Below are 18,258 nucleotides of genomic sequence, written 5' to 3' on the forward strand. Positions count from 1 at the left end.
GCTTTACTCCCATCCCTGCTGTGCCCTTTGCAATGCAAAACAGCTACTTCTTTAGGACAATATATAGCAGTTAAACGGAGAAGGCAATGGCACCCCACTCCAGTACTCTTGCCTTGAAAATCGGAGGAGCCTGGTAGGCTGCAGTCCATGGCTCTGTTAAGACTCGGACAGGACTGAGCGACTTCACTTTCGCTTTTCACTTTCATGCATTGGAGAAGGAAATGGCAACCCACTTCTTGCCTGGAGAAGACAGGGACAGTGGAGCCTGGTGGGCTGCCATCTGTGGGGTCGCACAGAGTCAGACATGACTGAAGCGACTTAGCAGCAGCAGCAGCTTAGCAGTTAAAAGTCTCTCAATCTCTTTGAAATGCTTAATACGTTCTCCTGTTGCTGTTTTAAACTGTCTTTCTTTCCATATTGCAGCATGAGCATGTAAAGTCAAATAAGCATACTTAGAATCCATGTAGATTTACTCGCTGCTCTTTGCTTAACTCTAGAGCTTGGGTCAGAGCCACAAGCTCCGCTGAGCACTGGTTCCCTGGGGGAGAGATTTTGTTTCTGAAACCTGTTCAGCAGTCACCATGGCGTAACCTGCTTTATGCTTTCCATCCCGAACAAAAGAACTGCCATCTGTAAATACTTCCATGTCAGGATTGTCTAATGGGATATCCATTAGATCCTCCCAAGCTGCATAGTTAAAGTTAGGAATTGGGAACAGTCTAGATCAGGTGTTTCATTTGCCTTCTCAGGAAGGAAAGTGTCAGCATTTAAATGTCCACAGACTTTAAGGTTAGTTACTGGTCCTTCTAACAACAGTGATTGATATTTAAGAAGCCTATTGTCTGTCATCCAAATATTAACCTTAGAATTTAAGATTCCACTCACATCATGATAAGTCAGGACAGTAAGATTTCATCAATTAATTATTTTTAAAGCTTCAGGTGCTAATAAAGCCGCTGCCCCAATTACTCTTAGGCAGTGGGGCCACCCACGTGAAATTACATCTGATTTTCTGCTTAAATAAGCAGTAGGTTGCTGGTGAGGCCCTCAGGCTTGTGTCAAAATTCCCAAGGCCACACCTTTTCTTTCAGTGACAAATTAAATCCTGACCCTGTGGGCAAGCTCAAAGCTGGAGCTTGCAGGAGGGCAGTCTGAAGAATCTTAAAACCCTTCTGAGTATCTGAAGACCAAAGCAGTTTGTCTGTCTGGGCCTGCTGAGTTTCAGCTATAAGTTTATATATAAAGGCCGGGCAAGTTCCCTATAACCCGGAATCCAAATATGACAGTAGCCTGTGATTCCCAGAAATCTTCTCAATTGTCTTAAAGTCATAGGTAGGGGATGATTTAGTATGGGTTTAGTTTTCTCAGGGCCTATGGCCCTAGTCCCTTCTGATATGATTAGGCCCAGATATCTAACAGATTGTTGACAAAGCTGAGCCTTTTCTCTTGATGCCTTATAACTGCAGCCTGCCAGAAAGTTTAAGAAATCTGAGGCTCCGGAACAGGCTTCCTCTGTCTCAGCACAGAGCAAAATATCATCTACATATGGTAACACGCCTGCTTCGGAGCTATTAAAGTTTTGGAGATCCTGTGACAAACTTTGTCCAAATAAGTGAGGACTGTCACAAAATCCCTGGGGCAAAACTGTCCAGGTTAACTGAGAAGCTGGCTGCATAGGGTCTTCAAAGGCAAATAGAATTGACTTTCCTCTGCCAAAGGAACAGAATAGACTGCATCTTTCAAATCAATTACTGAGAAATATTTGGCTCGTTCAGGAATTTCAGACAATAGAGTATAAGGATTAGGCACCACGAGGTGTAAAGGAACTACAGCCTCGTTTATTATTTGCAAATCTTGAACTAGTCTCCATTTACCATTTGATTTCTTTATACCCAAAATAGAAGAGTTGCATGGACTGTTATAGGGAGCTAATAGTCCCTGCTCCTTAAAATTTTTGATGATGTGTTTTAATCCTTCTTTATCCTCAGGTTTCAGTGGATAGTGCTTCTTATGTGGAAATAAGTGGGTCTTTGAGCTTGACAACTACAGGAATAGCATTTTGTGCTTGACCCACAGATATTCCATCAGCCCATACTCTAGGATTACATTTTGTTCAACTAAAGAGAGAGAAAGGGAGGGCTCCATATTTATGAAAGCAGAGGCATGGACCTTGTTCAGTATATACCTCCACAAAAGGGGTGAGGTAGACTCTGGCACAATCAGAAACTCGTGTGAAAATAGCCCAGAATCTCAGTTACAACATAAAGAATAACTGAAATAATACCCTTTGGCTAGTCCAGGCAGTCCTATTATGGAAGCAGTTTGGGAAGGATGTGGGCCACGGGCTTCAGTAAGCACAGAGGAAGTTGCCCAGTATCTAAAAGGAAATCGACGGATTGGCCCCCCACAGTTATTAATACCCGGGGTTCCTCAGGTGTAATTAGGACAGGAGCTTATGTGGGGATCCCCGGGCACCTTCATTCCTGATTGTCTTGAGAGTCTGACCCCAGGTGTCATTATGACCACACAGTATTTTAAGAGAAACATCCTTTTAGATTTTATAGCGAAGGAAAAAAATATCGCTAGTTTGTTTCCTCCTTCTGCTTAAGAGAGAGAAAAATGTCTGACACTTGCAGCCTATTTCCTCCCTTTGGAGACCCCTGGCCTTCCTGCCTGTTACCCTCTCCACATCGTGTAATAACATAGACATATTTTCAACTGTGGTTTTACCAAAGACATGAATTGTGTGTATGTGTTTATTTGTGCACACACAAATGGATATTTCTGGTCTCAGCTCTTTACCAGAGAATGACAGAGGTATGACATTAGATCTTGTGAAATTAAAGGCATTTCTTTGAGAAATGGAAAAATAAAAGAACATTTAACATGATAAAACCAACAAAATGCTTTATTCTTTCCTTTCAAAAAATGAAAAAAAAAAAAACACCTAGTTTAACTGGTTAGTCTAATGGTCTGTTTTCTCCATTTTCTATGATCAGTGGAAAAAAAGTGAGCTGTGCAGTGATATGAAGATGTTTCCCTCAGGTCCCTTTGTGACTTTTCTGTGCAAATGAGGAAGGATGGGCTGGATTGACCTGGAACCTTCCAACAGAGCCTCTCTCTTCATAGTGAAAAAGATTGCTCAGATCCTATTCCCAAGCTGACCCCTTACAATGTTTGTTGTACCAGTGGATATATATTTGCAATTCTGTATTTTAAAAATATTTTACTGCAGTCATATAATAAAGAATTACCTGCTTGGTATCAGTTTGACCCAATCTTGAAAGAAAAGTTTCTTTTGCTCAGATACATGACAGATGTTCCTGGTCTTAAATGGGATGGGCATTGAGGACAAACTTGGCCCACTTGCCCTTCAGCCTCCCATTTCAGTATTCAGTTATACCCGGTTCTCTTCACTCAGTTCAGACCTTCTCATAAACAGGCCTGAGGGAGCCCACTTGTAACATGCAGATGAGAAACTAGACTGGAATCTCTGAGTGTGAGCAACGCTGACCCCTGAAATGATTAGCCAAATTGGCTGTGTGTCTGTGTGTGGCAGTTCTGGTTGGGAGGGAGTTTCTGGTAGTAATGAGAATTTTAAATAGATCCCAGTCCTCCCTGAATGAAAAATGAAAAGAAAAACTGTAGGATAGAGGCAGGATCACAGGCTCAGAATTAGATGACTTCTATGAATAAGGCTAAATCTGAAGGGAGATTTTTTTTTTTAATGTCCTGACATTCAGACCTCCACTGGCTTTCATTTGTTCTTGGGTCAAAAGCTTGACTCCTCGCTGTTTCTCCACAGCTGTATGTCAAGCTCAGGGCCCTGTCAGTGTCTCCAACCTCATTCTGGGAGTTGACCCTTTGCTCATGGTTCAGCCTGTCCTGGTCTCATTTACCTTTTCTCTGTTTCCAAATACCCAAACCATTTCTGTCTGACATTGTAGTTCCTTTTCTCACCTTCAGGTCACCGTGCCTCAGGCCCTTTGTCACCCTTCAAGTCTAGGCTCAGAGAGGTCTCTATCCCCTCCTAACAGTCTCATGTTACCCAGGTTTATTGCCTCTGTATCAGTTGCCATCAGCAGAAATTAATGCCCTTCTTCATGGGTTATTTTGAGTCCTTCCTGGTTCCCCTTTTTTAGGGCTCATAGTATTCCTCTTCTTCCCAGTGTGGCTGCAGTACCTGTTACTGGAAATGTCTGTAGATGACAGGACTATGGGTTGGGCTGAATAATCCTCAGGGAAGACCAAGAGAACAGGGCAGGTGATGAAGATATTTCCCATGTGTTCTGGACATTTCAGCTGTAATTGATCTTTACCCCATGTGACTACTTAATTACTCAAAAGAAGAGCCAAGAAATATAGGAAGTCCTGAAAAGCCCTACAGAACTGGTGTCCTCAAGCAGTGGGCTGAGATGTCCCCATGTTTAGTCTGCTGGGTTTCATCGTCTGCAGCCCCCAGATATAAGTTCTGTCGGTACAGCACCAGTCACCAACGTGGACAGCAGCTTTGCCATCTAGGAGTCCATGTGCTCAGTGTCAGTGTTGTGATTTCAGTGCACTGAGGATGAGCAGAAATCCAAAACCTAATGGGGCAGGAAGGAGACGCTGCCCCCTGTGCCCCCAAGAGCTCGAATATCTTCCAAGTAGGTGTGAGTGGAGAAAACAGGAGAGAGTGAGACCTGGAGACCCTTCCTTTGAGAATTCCTCATCTCAAATGCCTTTGTACGTGGACTCCATAATGTCCCCAGTGGTGGTAGACTTTAACAGGAGCGCCAGTCTCTTGATTTTCATACTGCATGTGCAGTGTCCTTTGGGTGGTAGCTAGTGGGCACTCCTCTTGTGACCCCCCCGGAAACCCCTGTGTGCTTTAGTCTTGCTTAGTCCAGTCATAAGGGAGGAGAGGTAGACAAGTGGGGAAAGCGGAGGGAGCCTGGTGGGGTCTGCACGAGGAGTGAATGGAGTGTGCACCCATCCCAAGTGTAGTTGCAGGAACAAGGGGTGTGTGGATCTGTTGGAAGAGAATGTCTCTGTTCCAGGCTGGAGCACCTGGAAGCGGGTTTGTTGGAGAGCCCGCATGGAGTGGTTTGAGGTTCTACTGCCTGAGCTCATGTTCCCCAGGACAGCAGTGCTGAGGCTGACATGTGCCTGCACAGGTTTGATTTGACAACTCATGACCACAGGTGAGCAGCAATGAAGAACATGGAATTCAGCCAAGAGAAGTCTTTTCCACTGTTAGAACTGTGGCTTGGGCTGAGCCTGCAGGTAGCTGTGGGTGCAGGAGGATGGGAGCCTTGGGCTTGAGGGGCTGGTTCTAGCAGGTGCCCCCAGCATCTACTCCTAGCAGGTGCCCCCAGCATCTACTCCATGCCCTGGCTTTTGTTGGCTCTTTTAGCAGGCAGGCACTGTAGAGTAACTGGGAAAATCTCAGGTCATCTTTTGCATCAACTTTGGTATCATTGTGTACTTGGGGTTGCCAGTGCCGAAAGGTTCATGTGCATTTGGGAAGATACCAAGAGAATCTGGAGTTTTTTCCTTGGAAGATGCTGAGGTCTCAGTGGGCCATGTGCATCATTGGAATTATCCCTCTTTTTCATGGTCTTTGGAGATTTCGATGTTTGACCTGGATCACTCACTGTAAATGAAAATACAGTGTCTTGTGTCTGTGGATCCTTGGGTGTCCTCTTTTGTATTTTGCCTCATGCATGAGCAATCAGGGCTTGGAATGCTTTGCGTTTGTATAAGAGCATTAGAGGCTCATTATGGGCTCTGTGGACACTCTGTTGGACACCATGAAAGTTTGTAAGTTTGTTTGAGTCCTGCTGGGAAAATAGGAGTACTAAGGTTAAGATCACAGAATGCTTGTTATAAGGTGGTCCTGCTTGGGAGGAATCTCTGGGCCCAACCTGAGAAGAGTCATAAAGTCCTGTGACATAGGGGAGGATGGCTCTGAAAAATCCAAGGGCAGTGATGTCACAGTGATCGGTGTCCTGTAACCTTGTCCTCTAGAAGATGCAGCTGCAACTGTCTTGCTGCCAGGCTGAGTTCTATGCACTCCTGTCCCTCCCAAAATAAGCACACATACAGCACAGTACAGAAAACACGGAATCTTAACTGCACTGTTGGTGGTAATGTAAATGGTACTGCTATGTTGGAAAATAAAATGGAAGTTCCTTAAAAAATTAATATAGAACAGGCCTACAGTGTGTCAAACTCATTTCTGACCACAGTTCTAACAGTGGAAAAGACTTCTTTTGGCTGAATGCTATGTTCTTCATTGCTGCTCAGGTATCAAACCTGTGCAGGCACATGTCAGCCTCAGCACTGCTGTCCCAGGGAACAGATATCCAAAGGAAAAGCAATCAGTTTTTCAGGGATATGTCCACAGTCCCGAGAGTGTGACTGGATTTGCAGTATCCAAAGCATAGACACAGCCCAGATGTCTCTCAACAAAAGAATGGGTTACAAAAAAGTGTGGTATAGAAATACTTATTATATACTGTGTATTCATGAACTATTGTTTCTCTGTATATAAATGTAAAAATCAAGGATCCTGCATTTATGCCAGAATGAATGAACCTAGAGAACATTATGCCAAGTTAAATAAGCCTGACAAATGAGGACAGACCCTATGTGGAAGCTAGAACTGTCAAACTCATAGAGCTATCGAGTAATAGGGCTGTTACCACGAGGTGGCTGAAGGGGAAAATGGGGCACTGGTAGTGAAAGAGTAGAGATTTTCCATTGTAAAATAAGTAAGTTCTGGGGATCTGAGGTACTGCATGCTGCCGGTAGTGTTTCTATATCCTTGAAATTTGCCCAGAGAGAAATAATACAGTGTAGTCATAGGTGGACGTGTAACTTCCTCGACTATAATAATTATTCAGTGTATGAGTCTATCACATGATCACTTTGTACACAGTACATTTATACCAATTTTGTTAGTTACACCTTAGTAAGGCTGGGAAAGAAAAAGAGAGTTGCGGGGGGTGGGGGTGGCGATGATTTTCTCTTCTGAATGGTGCTCACTCCAGGCTTCACGTTTCATTGATGACGCATTTTGCATACACATGTGCTGGAGTCCAGCGCCAGCAGCCAGGGAATCATCCTGAAGAGATGAGCGGTGTCGGCAGAGAATGATGCAGCCTCTGACTCAAGGTACGGGACTGCATGTAATTTTCAAGCTTCAGGTTCTGTTTTATACTTTGAGAAAAGCATTAGATCAGAGGTTTGGCATTTTCAGTTTCTCCTCACCCAGATTTATTGTCTCCATAAAAGATTGTTGCCCTTCAATGGAGTTTCTGCTTCAGCGGTTCTCTCAGAATCCTGTTTACTTTAACGTGTGATTACATTGTAACTCATGCTTATGTCTGGACTGCAAACCAGATTCCTCAGTTTATTTCTTGTCGTTCTAAATCCTGTTTGCCCTTAGCATCCTAAGCTCACTATCACCTAAAATGGCTTCTAGCTATTAATATCTCTGATTCCTAATCTGTATAAGCTATAGTAAAACATGCTAGCACTACCACATTCCTTGAATTTTTAGCTTCTAACTATTCTTCAGTTCAGTTCAGTCGCTCAGTTGTGTCCGACTCTTTGCGAACCCACGAATCGGAGCATGCCAAGTTTCCCTGTCCATCACCAACTCCTGGAGTTCACTCAGACTCACGCCCATCAAGTCCGTGATGCCATCCAGCCATCTCATCCTCTGTCGTCCCCTTCTCCTCCTGCCCCCAATCCCTCGCAGCATCAGAGTCTTTTCCAATGAGTCAACTCTTTGTATGAGGTGGCCAAAGTACTGGAGTTTCAGCTTTAGCATCATTCCTTCCAAAGAAATCCCAGGGCTGATCTCCTTCAGAATGGACTAGTTGGATCTCCTTGCAGTCCAAGGGACTCTCAAGAGTCTTCTCCACCACCACAGTTCAAAAGCATCGTTCTTCGGCGCTCAGCCTTCTTCACACTCCAGCTCTCACATCCACCATACAACACTACTGGAAAAACCATAGCCTTAACTAGACGGACCTTCGTCGGCAAAGTAATGTCTCTGTTTTTCAATATGCTATCTATCTTGGTCATAAGTGTCCTTCCAAGGGGTGTCTTTTAATTTCATGGCTGCAGTCACCATCTGCAGTGATTTTGGAGCCCCCAAAATAAAGTCTGACACTATTTCCACTGTTTCCACATCTATTTCCCATGAAGTGATGGGACCTGATGCCATGATCTTCGTTTTCTGAATGTTGACCTTTAAGCCAACTGTTTCATTCTCTTTTACTTTCATCAAGAGGCTTTTTAGTTCCTCTTTACTTTCTGCCGTAAGGGTGGTATCAACTGCATATCTGAGGTTATTGATATTTTCCCGGCAATCTTGATTCCAGCTTGTGTTTCTTCCAGTCCAGCGTTTGTCATGATGTGCTCTGGATTCAAGTTAAAGCAGGGTGACAATATGCAGCCTTGACACACTCCTTTTCCTATTTGGAACCAGTCTGTTGTTCCATGTCCAGTTCTAACTGTTGCTTCCTGACCTGCATACAGATTTCTCAGGAGGCAGGTCAGGTGGTCTGGTATTCCCGACTCTCTCAGAATTTTCCACAGTTCTTTGTGATCCACACAGTCAAAGGCTTTGGCATAGTCAATAAAGCAGAAATAGATGTTTTTCTGGAACTCTCTTGCTTTTACCATGATCCAGAGGATGTTGGCAATTTGATCTCTGGTTCCTCTGCCTTTTCTAAAACCAGCTTGAACATCAGGAAGTTCACGCTTCACGTATTGCTGAAGCCTGGCTTGGAGAATTTTGAGCATTCCTTTACTAGCATGTGGGATGTTTGCAATTGTGCGGTAGTTTGAGCATTCTTTGGCATTGCCTTTCTTTGTGATTGGAATGAAAACTCACCTTTTGCACTCCTGTGCCACTGCTGAGTTTTCCAGATTTACTGGCATATTGAGTGCAGCACTTTCACAGCATCATCTTTCAGGATTTGAAACAACTCAGCTGGAATTCCATCACCTCCCCTAGCTTTCTTCGTAGTGATGCTTTCTAAGGCCCACTTGACTTCACATTCCAGGATTTCTGGCTGTCGGGGAGTGATCACACCATCGTGATTATCTGGGTTGTGAAGCTCTTTTTTGTAGAGTTCTTCTGTGTATTCTTGCCACCTCTTCTTAATATCTTCTGCTTCTGTTAGGTCCATACCATTTCTGTCCTTTATCGAGCCCATCTTTGCATGAAATGCTCCCTTGGTATCTCTAATTTTCTTAAAGAGATCTGTAGTCTTTCCCATTCTGTTGTTTTCCTCTATTTCTTTGCCTTGATCGCTAAAGAAGGCTTTCTTATCTCTTCTTGCTATTCTTTGCAACTCTGCCTTCAGATGCTTATATGTTTCCTTTTCTCCTTTGCTGTTCACTGCTCTTCTTTTCACAGCTATTTGTAAGGCCTCCCCAGACAGCCATTTTGCTTTTTTGCATTTCTTTTCCATGTGGATGGTCTTGATCCCTGTTTCCTGTACAGGGTCACGAACCTCATTCCGTAGTCATCAGGCATAGTTCATCCTATCAGATCTAGGCCCTTAAATCTATTTCTCACTTCCACTGTATAATCATAAGGGATTTGATTTAGATCATACCTGAATGGTCTAGCGGTTTTCCTTACTTTCTTCAATTTAAGTCTGAATTTGGTAATAAGGAGTTCATGATCTGAGCCACAGTCAGCTCCTGGTCTTGTTTTTGTTGACTGTATAGAGCTTGTCCATCTTTGGCTGCAAAGAATATAATCTGATTTCGGTGTTGACCATCTGGTGACATCTATGTGTAGAGTCTTTTGTGTTGTTGGAAGAGGGTGTTTGCTACGACCAGTGCATTGTCTTTGTAAACTCTACAATTCTTTGCCCTGCTTCATTCCGCATTCCAAGGCCAAAGTTGCCTGTTACTCCAGGTGTTTCTGACTTCCTACTTTTGCATTCCAGTCCCCTATCATGAAAAGGACATCTTTTTTGGGTGTTAGTTCTCAAAGGTCTTGTAGGTCTTCATAGAACCGTTCAGCTTCAGCTTCTTCAGCGTTACTGGTTGGGGCATAGACTTGGATTACTGTGATATTGAATGGTTTGCCTTGGAAATGAACAGAGATCAAGAGATCATTTTGACGTTTTTGAGATTGCATCCAAGTACTGCATTTCAGACTCTTTTGTTGACCATGACGGCCACTCCATTTCTTAATTATTCCTAAACCCAAAGTTCCACAAACTTCCTTTGCCATGAACATTTCCCTCACAAATAGGTCTCAGATGACCATCCTTCCCATGGCCACAAGCTGCGGCCTACATGCTCATCCTGGAACACTCTTTGTAAAGATCCTTGAAGAAATGTCAATGGTTAACTTTATAGATTATTCTCTGGGCACAACTGCAGAAGGCTTTGTGCCTTCTCCTCCTCCTCTCAAGGACAATAAGCACCTTAACATTCTTTCAGTCAACTTAACCGAGGAAAGCAGAAACAAGTCACAATCACAAGACCTAACTCCTTCATCCCGGGTCCGTGACTGCGGGACAAGGAGAGGGGGTTGCAGCCATGCCTCCATTTTCTCAGTAATGCCTAACTCGGCTCCCAACACACGTTTTGTACCCTCTGACCAGAGATTCCCCTTCAGGTAGTTTGTGTTGGTCCACAGCTCAAGAATGTTTAAGATGGCCCAGTTGATTTCAGTCTGGATCCCTCATTGAGGATCAGGACTCTTGAGTCCTCCGAGTCCTGAGGGCTGAGATATGGGCTGAGGAGGGGGTGCTCTGTTCTGAGTCGGGATGGATCAGGGCCTGCTGTGTGACCTGAAGGCGATTGCCTGGTCAGTGGAGGTGACTCCTGATGCTGTGTACATGAGGCCTCACCAGGAGGGGAGTGTGATCTGAGGGAAAGTGTGGGAAAGTTCCATGTTGGTCTCTCTGCGGAAGTTGACTGTCCTGAGTCCCTCCTGAGACAGTGGCCACAGGGGACTGTCTGTTCCTCTTTATGAGGGCTTCCCTGTGTGTGTGGTTGGGGCTCAGGAAGGGTGCTGGGGTCCAGCCCCGGTGGATCCAGGGTAATTCGAAGTGGGGACAGAGTCGGCGATTGATTTAGAGAATGATAAGGAAAGAATGTTGTAGATAAGAAAATAGAGGAGAGAAAGAGGCTGATATTCCTTGGTTTACATAGTAAGCCAATAAAATCCCAGACAAGGAGTTTGCCGTGTTCACGGAAGCCACAGGTGCCCTCCCGGTCTCCCGAGGGAATGAAGACACAGAACGTCTTCCCATTCAGGTCTTAGAAATCCGGGCATTAATTGAAGGCAGGGAGCCTCTATGCTCCAAGGGATCAGCCAGAAAAAAGAGTGAGAGTAAAAAAAGACACAGGGTGACCAAGCTTCTTCTAGCGAGGCCCGTTACTTTTATTTTCAAAAGGGACTTCTATACCTTTCCCACAAATGATGTTGTGTACGTTATCTTCTGGCCTTGGAGGCCTGTGAACATTTTATGACCCTCTTTTGATAAAGGCTGTTCAACCAGAAAACTTATTTTCCCTTGAAATGTTTTTTCTTTATATTTCTAATCTATGTCAGCCTCAGAAAATGTTAAACAGAGTTACATTTCTCAGGGAGCAAAAGTGCAGTGAGTTAGAAGAAAGAACCAATTAGCTCAGAAGTCTGATGTGGTTAATTTCAAGGCTACACTTGTTTTTCTTACATTCCAACTATGTTAACTAATGCAGTCCCAGGTGCACAGTGGATAAGAGATATGGGAATTTAGCAACAAGCATTGGCCCAATAATGAAATCCTACACCAGGACTACTCTAATAACTTTTAACTCTTTAAAAGGCTCTATGTTTTGGGCTTCCCGTGCCTCTCACAGCTGGGAGGCTGTGAACAATCATATGCATAGCTGTAAGAGTCTGGATAAACCTGCCCAGCAAGCTAGAATGCTAACAGAGGGGTTTTGATTTGAAATATTCCTCTCATGTCCAGGAGACATATTAGCTAGAGCCCTAAGTTGATTTTTCCAGAGAAAGGTGGTCGGGGATAGCCCTCTGTTAATGTCAGAAGAGTTGGTGAAAGGCATGAAGTAGTAAAACAGACAGATTCTGGTTTGGGGATAGATGCTCTAGAAGGGGTTCCCCTTGAGGCCTGATCTCGCCTTTGCCCATCAGGCCTTTTCCGCATGACCTTTGCCATGGGCGGGATTCCCCATGCTGGCTCCAGGCAGAAGGGGATGTGTTGACTCTAAGCATTAAACAGCATGTTTTCAACTTTCATGATAGACCTCTGAAGACTCGTGTTGCCTGAGGAAACCCTGAAGTTAAGGACGAGGAAAGAAAAGGAGTGAGGCATGGCTCTTTCTCAGGTAAGGTCATATTTAGTCTGTCCTTCCTGAAATGCCCTTCTCTGGACTCACTAATTGTGTCTGACTCTGGAGTGTCCGGTGTGACTCCTGTACACGCACACTCACCCGGGGCCTTCCCTCAGGTCCTGTTGTCGCCGCCTAGATCCCGTCTCCCCATGGCCCGGTGACTTGGCACTTGTGAGGAGGCTCCCCTGGTCACCGTCCTGGGCAGGGCTTCTCACCCACAGGTTGGAGATGGGGTCTCAGTGCTGTTGGCAGCAGGGATTGCTTAGGGCCTATCTGGATGAGCTGTCTTCTCTCTGTCAACCAGGGTAAGGAAACTGCCCATGGAAGTCAGGTGTTAGTATGCACAATAGCTGGTTAAATCTGGGAGTGAGATCAATTGAGCCTGTCCTTTCCCTTTTGTGTATCTTGACATCCTTGTGAATATACCTTACATATATATACACAAAGAATTATTTCTGAGTACTGTGTTCTGTTCAGTTGGCTTATTTGTCTGTTTTTATACCAGTACCACATCACCTTGATTACCTTGTAATAGGTGTTAAAATAGAAAGATGTCCGTCTTCCTTCTTCAAGAGTTTTGCTGTTTGCTCTTTGAATAGTTCTGTGACTTTCACCATTTTTTATTCTGCTTCTACAAAGACTGCCATGGCAGTTTTCATAATGAGTTAATTGGTTGATTGACCCTTTGTGTGGTTATTAAAGACTCTTTCATGTTATTACATGTTTCTTTTTTAATCTCTATGATTTTTACTGAGGAAACTTTGTCATGTGGGAAAGAAGATACATTTCCTTCTTTTTCAATTTGGAGACCTTTGATTTCCTTTTCTCATCTAATTGCTTAAAGGGTTTCAGTGCTTTGTTGAAGTGTAGTGCAGAGTGTGCGTCCTTGAGGAAAAGCTTTCATTCTTTCCCCATTGCTGTGCTCTTTTCATAATGGCATTTGTTATGTTGATGTTGGTATAATTTATTTTTTGTAGTTTGTTGAGTGTTCCATCTTGAAAGGTTGTCAAATTTTTGTCGAATGTTTTTTTCTGCATCAAGATGATCCTGTTCTTTTCCCCTTTAATCTGTTAATGTACTGTGTCATATTAATTGATTTTTGTATGTTGACTTCTCCTTGCCTTACATGAATAAAATCCACTTGGTTATGGTGTCAGATCTTTTTATTTATTTAAATTATTTTAATTGAAGGATAGTTGCTGTACAGAAGTTGTTGTTTTCTGCAAATATCAACATGAATCAGCCATAGGTATACATATGTCCCCTCCCTCCCATCTTCTTCCCTATCCCACCCCTGTAGGTTGTTAGAGAGCCCCTGTTTGAGTTCCCTGAGTCAGTCACCAAATTCGCATTGGCTCTCTACTTTATATATGGTAATGTAAGTTTCCATGTTACTCTCTCCATACATCTCACCCTCTCCTTCCTCCCCTCCCCCTCCATCTGTTCTCTGTGTCTGTTTCTCCAGATCTTTTTAATATGTGTTGAAGTGGGTTTGCAAGTATTTTAATTGTGCATCAGTATTCATCAGGGGTATTGGTTTCTAGTTTTCCTTTCTTGTGTCTTTGGGAAATCAGCAAACTATTAGATTCATGCTTGCTTCATAGAATTAGCAGGATTAGTGGTAATTCTATTGTAAATGTTTGGTCGAATTTGGTCCTGTATTTTTCTTAGAGGTTTCTGACTACTTTTTAAATCTCTCTAGTTATAATTGGTTTCCCTGATGGCTCAGATCATAAAGAATCTGCCTGCATTGCAGGAGACCCAGGTTCTATCCCTGAGTTGGAAGCTTCCCTGGAGAAAGGAATGGCTGTCTAGTCCAGTATTCATGTCTGGAAAAATTCCATGGACAGAGGAGCCTTGTGGGCTACAGTCCATGAGGTCACAAAGAGTCAGACATGACTCAGTGGCTCACACTTTCACTTTCAACACTTCTCAATTTTTTCATTTCTTAATAAGTAAAATAGTTTGTATGTTTCTAAGAATTTGCCAGTATCTCCTATATACTGTCACTTATAGGTATTATTGGTCATAGTACTTCCTTATCTTTGGAAACTTTGACATCCGTTGTAATCACTCCTGTTTCATATCTGTTTTTAGTTATTTGGATCTTTTTTCTCTTGTCCTTAGTCTAGGTGCGGGTTTTCCTATACAGTTTCTTCAAAACATCAACTCTTGGTTTGTTGATTTTTATATTTCCTACTTTCTATTGTATCTCTGGTTTAATCTTTCTTACTTACATGTTTCCTTCTACTAAACCTGAGTTTAGTTTGTTTTCCCTTTTCTGCTTCCTAAAGGTCTAAAAATAGATTTCAGATTTAAGATCTTTTCTCTTTTTTATGGTAAGCATTTAACCTTTCAGACTTTCCTTTTAGTACAGTGGTCTCTGTGTGTTATAAATTTTATAATGTTGTCTTTTCGTTTTGATCCATGTATTTTAAAATTTTGATGTGATTTTTTTCTTAGAGCCATTTGTGGTGTAACAGTGAGTTGTTTAAAGTCCACATGTGAGGAAGTTTCTTTTTTTCTTGTGTTTATTTCGTTATTGTTAGGGAAGATACTTTTATGTTATCAATCTCTTAAAATGGTTAATTTTGGCCTAACATGTGGTCTCTCATAGAGAATGGTTTCTGCGTCCTTGAGATACATGTGTCTTCTGCTTTTCTTGGGCCGTGTGATCTGTACATGCCTGTTCAGTATTTGCTTCATTTTTCTGAGATATCTAATGTTAGATGTATATATATTTTTACTTGTTACAGCTTTTTGGTAAATTGACCGTTTTATCATTATACAATATTTATCTCATTACACTTTTTTTTTTCTTCAGTTTATTTTGTCTGATATAACAGTCTCCCCTGCTCTCTTTAGGATGGACTGTCTTTTTCTATCCTTTCACTTTTCACCTTTCCATGTCCTTAGGTTTGTGAGTACTACCTGTTTCAACTCTCTGACAAACTCTGTGTCTCTTGCCCTGGTTTTTTTCCTCCTGTTACTTCTTCTAGTGGCCCCTGCTCCTGTGCATCCTATGGTGGTGAAAGACAGGCACCCTGGACAGCTCCTTTTGTGCCGCTGTAATTTCAGAGGGAATGTATTGAATGTTTCCTTCCTATCATGATGTTTCTTCAGATAGTCTTGCTTAATGACTGTATTTTTTTCCATATTCTTTTTTGCCATGATTTTTAATTCTCCAAGAATTTTTTTTACTTTGCTGAGGTGATAATTCTTTTTTGTCATAATCTAATGACTCTTCTAATTTGAAATCAGTTTTATTAATGGAAAAAAAAGCAAAGAAAGTCTTTGGCTTTTTTTTTCTTTAATGTTTTTACCGGTTTTCTTTTGGTAGCCTATTATAGAATCCTGTTGACAAAGTCAGCAGAGTACAAAAAATACATTTTTATCATCTGAAGGATGCTGAAATACATGTGAATAAAAGGATGATATAAAATTGTCCAAAAAAATCTATCAAAAGACGAATCCTCTCATTTCAGTTAATTTTTTATAGATAAGTATGCATGCATGTGCAAGTCTGGTTTAGATAGAAGACATCATGATTTAAAAACTAAATATCACCTTTTTTTTCAGTTGAAATTATGTTATCAGTATAATCTGTGGCCTTGAAATTTTCTAAACAATCCTTAGTGTTTTAAGTAGTAAATTACTAACAGTTGTGTTTCTGTATCCACATCTATAATGACCTTTCATGCCATTTCACATTGTTCACCTTGGACTTTTTTTTTTTTTCATATTAATACAATATTTATTTGTTTACCTTCTGTCAAACCCTGAGCCCACCACTTTGGCCAGGCTGCCTGGGGAGTTACAGGAAAGGGAACATACAGGGCAGACATAGGAGAAAGAACTATGGGAGGTGGAAACAGCTCCTTCATATCGTGAAGAAGGTGAGCTAGACCACCATCAGGCAAAAGAGCCCCATGGCCTTTGAGAGGGCCAAGCCACGTGGCTTACAAGAGCTACTGTTTCAGAGAAGGGTTCCTGGCGTAACAGTGATGAAGCTCCCGAACACAGTCCCACTTCCAGCCCCAGAGCCAGCCACCCCTGCTGTGGCAGCTCCAGCTCCAGGGAACTTGGCTGCTGTGTCAAAGTCCTTTGAAATGGCACTGGTTTGGAAGCTCTGGGTAGGAACACGTGAGATGGTCCCGGGATCTGGGGCTGCCAAGCTGCTGTGGCTCTCATCAGTCAATGTCTCCAGTCCTTCACCACCTCTGTGGACAGTGATCACTCAACAGGGGGGGAGGTTCTCCCGATCAGGGAGGGGGTAGAGCCTAATTTGGCACACGTGTCAATTTTCAAGGGATGAAGGCCCAAGGCCCGAGAGCTGCTACACGTGCAGAGAAGATAGAGGGTCAGGGAGAAGGCTCACCTTGGACTTCTTTCAAGTTTTCTTTAGGAGCCCTCTGTCAAAGGACTTGTAATGTTCTCTGTATTAACTGTTAGATGCTTAAGCTTCAGTTGCTGAGCCCAAGCTTCTGAGTTCAGGTGCTTCATGTAACATTTCTTACATTCTTGGTCTGATTCAAGTTTCTCAGAGTGTCTGTGACACACGTTTTCTTCTCTAAGGTGGGAACAGATGGTTCTTTAATGAGCTATTATATTGATGACAGGTTCTTGCCTGTAAAGTACTTATTTAATGTTTAGAGTAATACTATAGTAATTCAGAGCAACAGGAAGCCTTCAGACACTTTTAGTCCTTGCTGCTGTTATCAACATCATACCTGAAACTTTTGACCTTTCCGTTAAAAGTGCTGTGGACTTTGTCATCTCTGAAGACACCACTCATGCTGTACCTCATCTAGATAATCAGTTGCACTCCCTAGGTAGAACATAATATCTGACACTTCTGTATAGCCCAAACAGTGTTGAGATTTATTTTCATATATTTCATGGATTTTGAACAGTGATGAAAAATCCATATTAATTGGAGGATCTCATAAGGCCATATGAAACAGCATAAGAAATTAAAGTTAGAGATGCATAATTTCTCCAGATACCCCTGCATGGATCTGTTAGAACACATACTTCAACCAAGTCAATCCATACCCCTTACTACCCTTTCTCTTTTGCATGAAAATGAGAACTTTTCATGGCCCTTTTGGTGACATGTGGTTTCATTTCAGGAACGACTGACCTCTGAGGATGTGGCCATCGAATTCACTCAGGAGGAGTGGGAATTCCTGGACCCTGCTCAGAGGGCCTTATACAGGGACGTGATGCTGGAGACCTACAGGAACCTGCTGTCTGTGGGTGAGGATGACTTCCTTCCAGAGCTGCCCTTGGGTATCTGCATTTTCCCTGTGTGCCCCTTGGGAGGCCCTGATGTCTTTCATCTGAGAGTTCTGGTGACTGGGGCATGACACAGCTTCACAAGGTTAAGCTGACCCTCTTCAGATGCTGTGTCAGTTTCATGTCATATCTGAGGTTGTCCCAGAGCTTAATTATGTACAAAGCTCACTAGCAAATGTTAACAAAGCAATACCAAAAAACCCGATTTCCTATTTTCTACCTTTTGACTTTTGGCTCAGGGTTTAAAAAAATCCACAGCACTTTAGATTTCTTTCTTCTGATTATGCTGAATATCTACTTTATTGTTTTTGCTTACTTGTTTACTTTTTTTTGGCTGCACCATTCTACATGTGGGATCTTAGTTCCCTGCCTAAGGATCAAACCTTCCCCCCCTGCATTGGAAATGCAGAGTCTTAACCACTGGATCACCAGGGGAGTCCCAGAATTTCTGTTTCTGATCTGAATATTATCTCCACATTGGAGCCTGAGAAAAAGCTCTGGACAGTGGGGAGTGATGTAAAAGTAGCCAAAACTACAACACATAAAGAAAATCGAGTATCTCAAAAGGACTGTTTTTTTCTGTTTAGGAGTGGG

The 18,258-nt window shown here is 42.7% G+C and overlaps 1 protein-coding gene across 12 annotated transcripts in view; it reads left to right on the forward strand.

Moving 5' to 3' along the window:
• LOC138419205 (zinc finger protein 665-like) overlaps positions 1-18,258 on the forward strand; it is a 46,192-nt gene that overhangs the window by 14,552 nt on the left and 13,382 nt on the right. For 5 of the 12 annotated variants that reach the window (XM_069551639.1, XM_069551642.1, XM_069551648.1 and 2 more), the window contains 2 exons: positions 12,278-12,360; positions 17,499-17,625. In XM_069551639.1, coding sequence (XP_069407740.1) covers positions 12,346-12,360; positions 17,499-17,625 — 142 coding nt within the window. In that variant the 5' untranslated portion in view covers positions 12,278-12,345. Of the gene's footprint in view, positions 1-5,039; positions 5,184-7,034; positions 7,159-12,277; positions 12,361-16,161; positions 16,263-17,498; positions 17,626-18,258 lie in introns of those variants that run through there. The other 7 variants (XM_069551647.1, XM_069551643.1, XM_069551645.1 and 4 more) reach the window with 5 other exon arrangements.

Source organism: Ovis canadensis, chromosome 14 (genome assembly GCF_042477335.2).
Source record: "Ovis canadensis isolate MfBH-ARS-UI-01 breed Bighorn chromosome 14, ARS-UI_OviCan_v2, whole genome shotgun sequence".
Taxonomy (NCBI): Eukaryota; Metazoa; Chordata; class Mammalia; order Artiodactyla; family Bovidae; genus Ovis; species Ovis canadensis.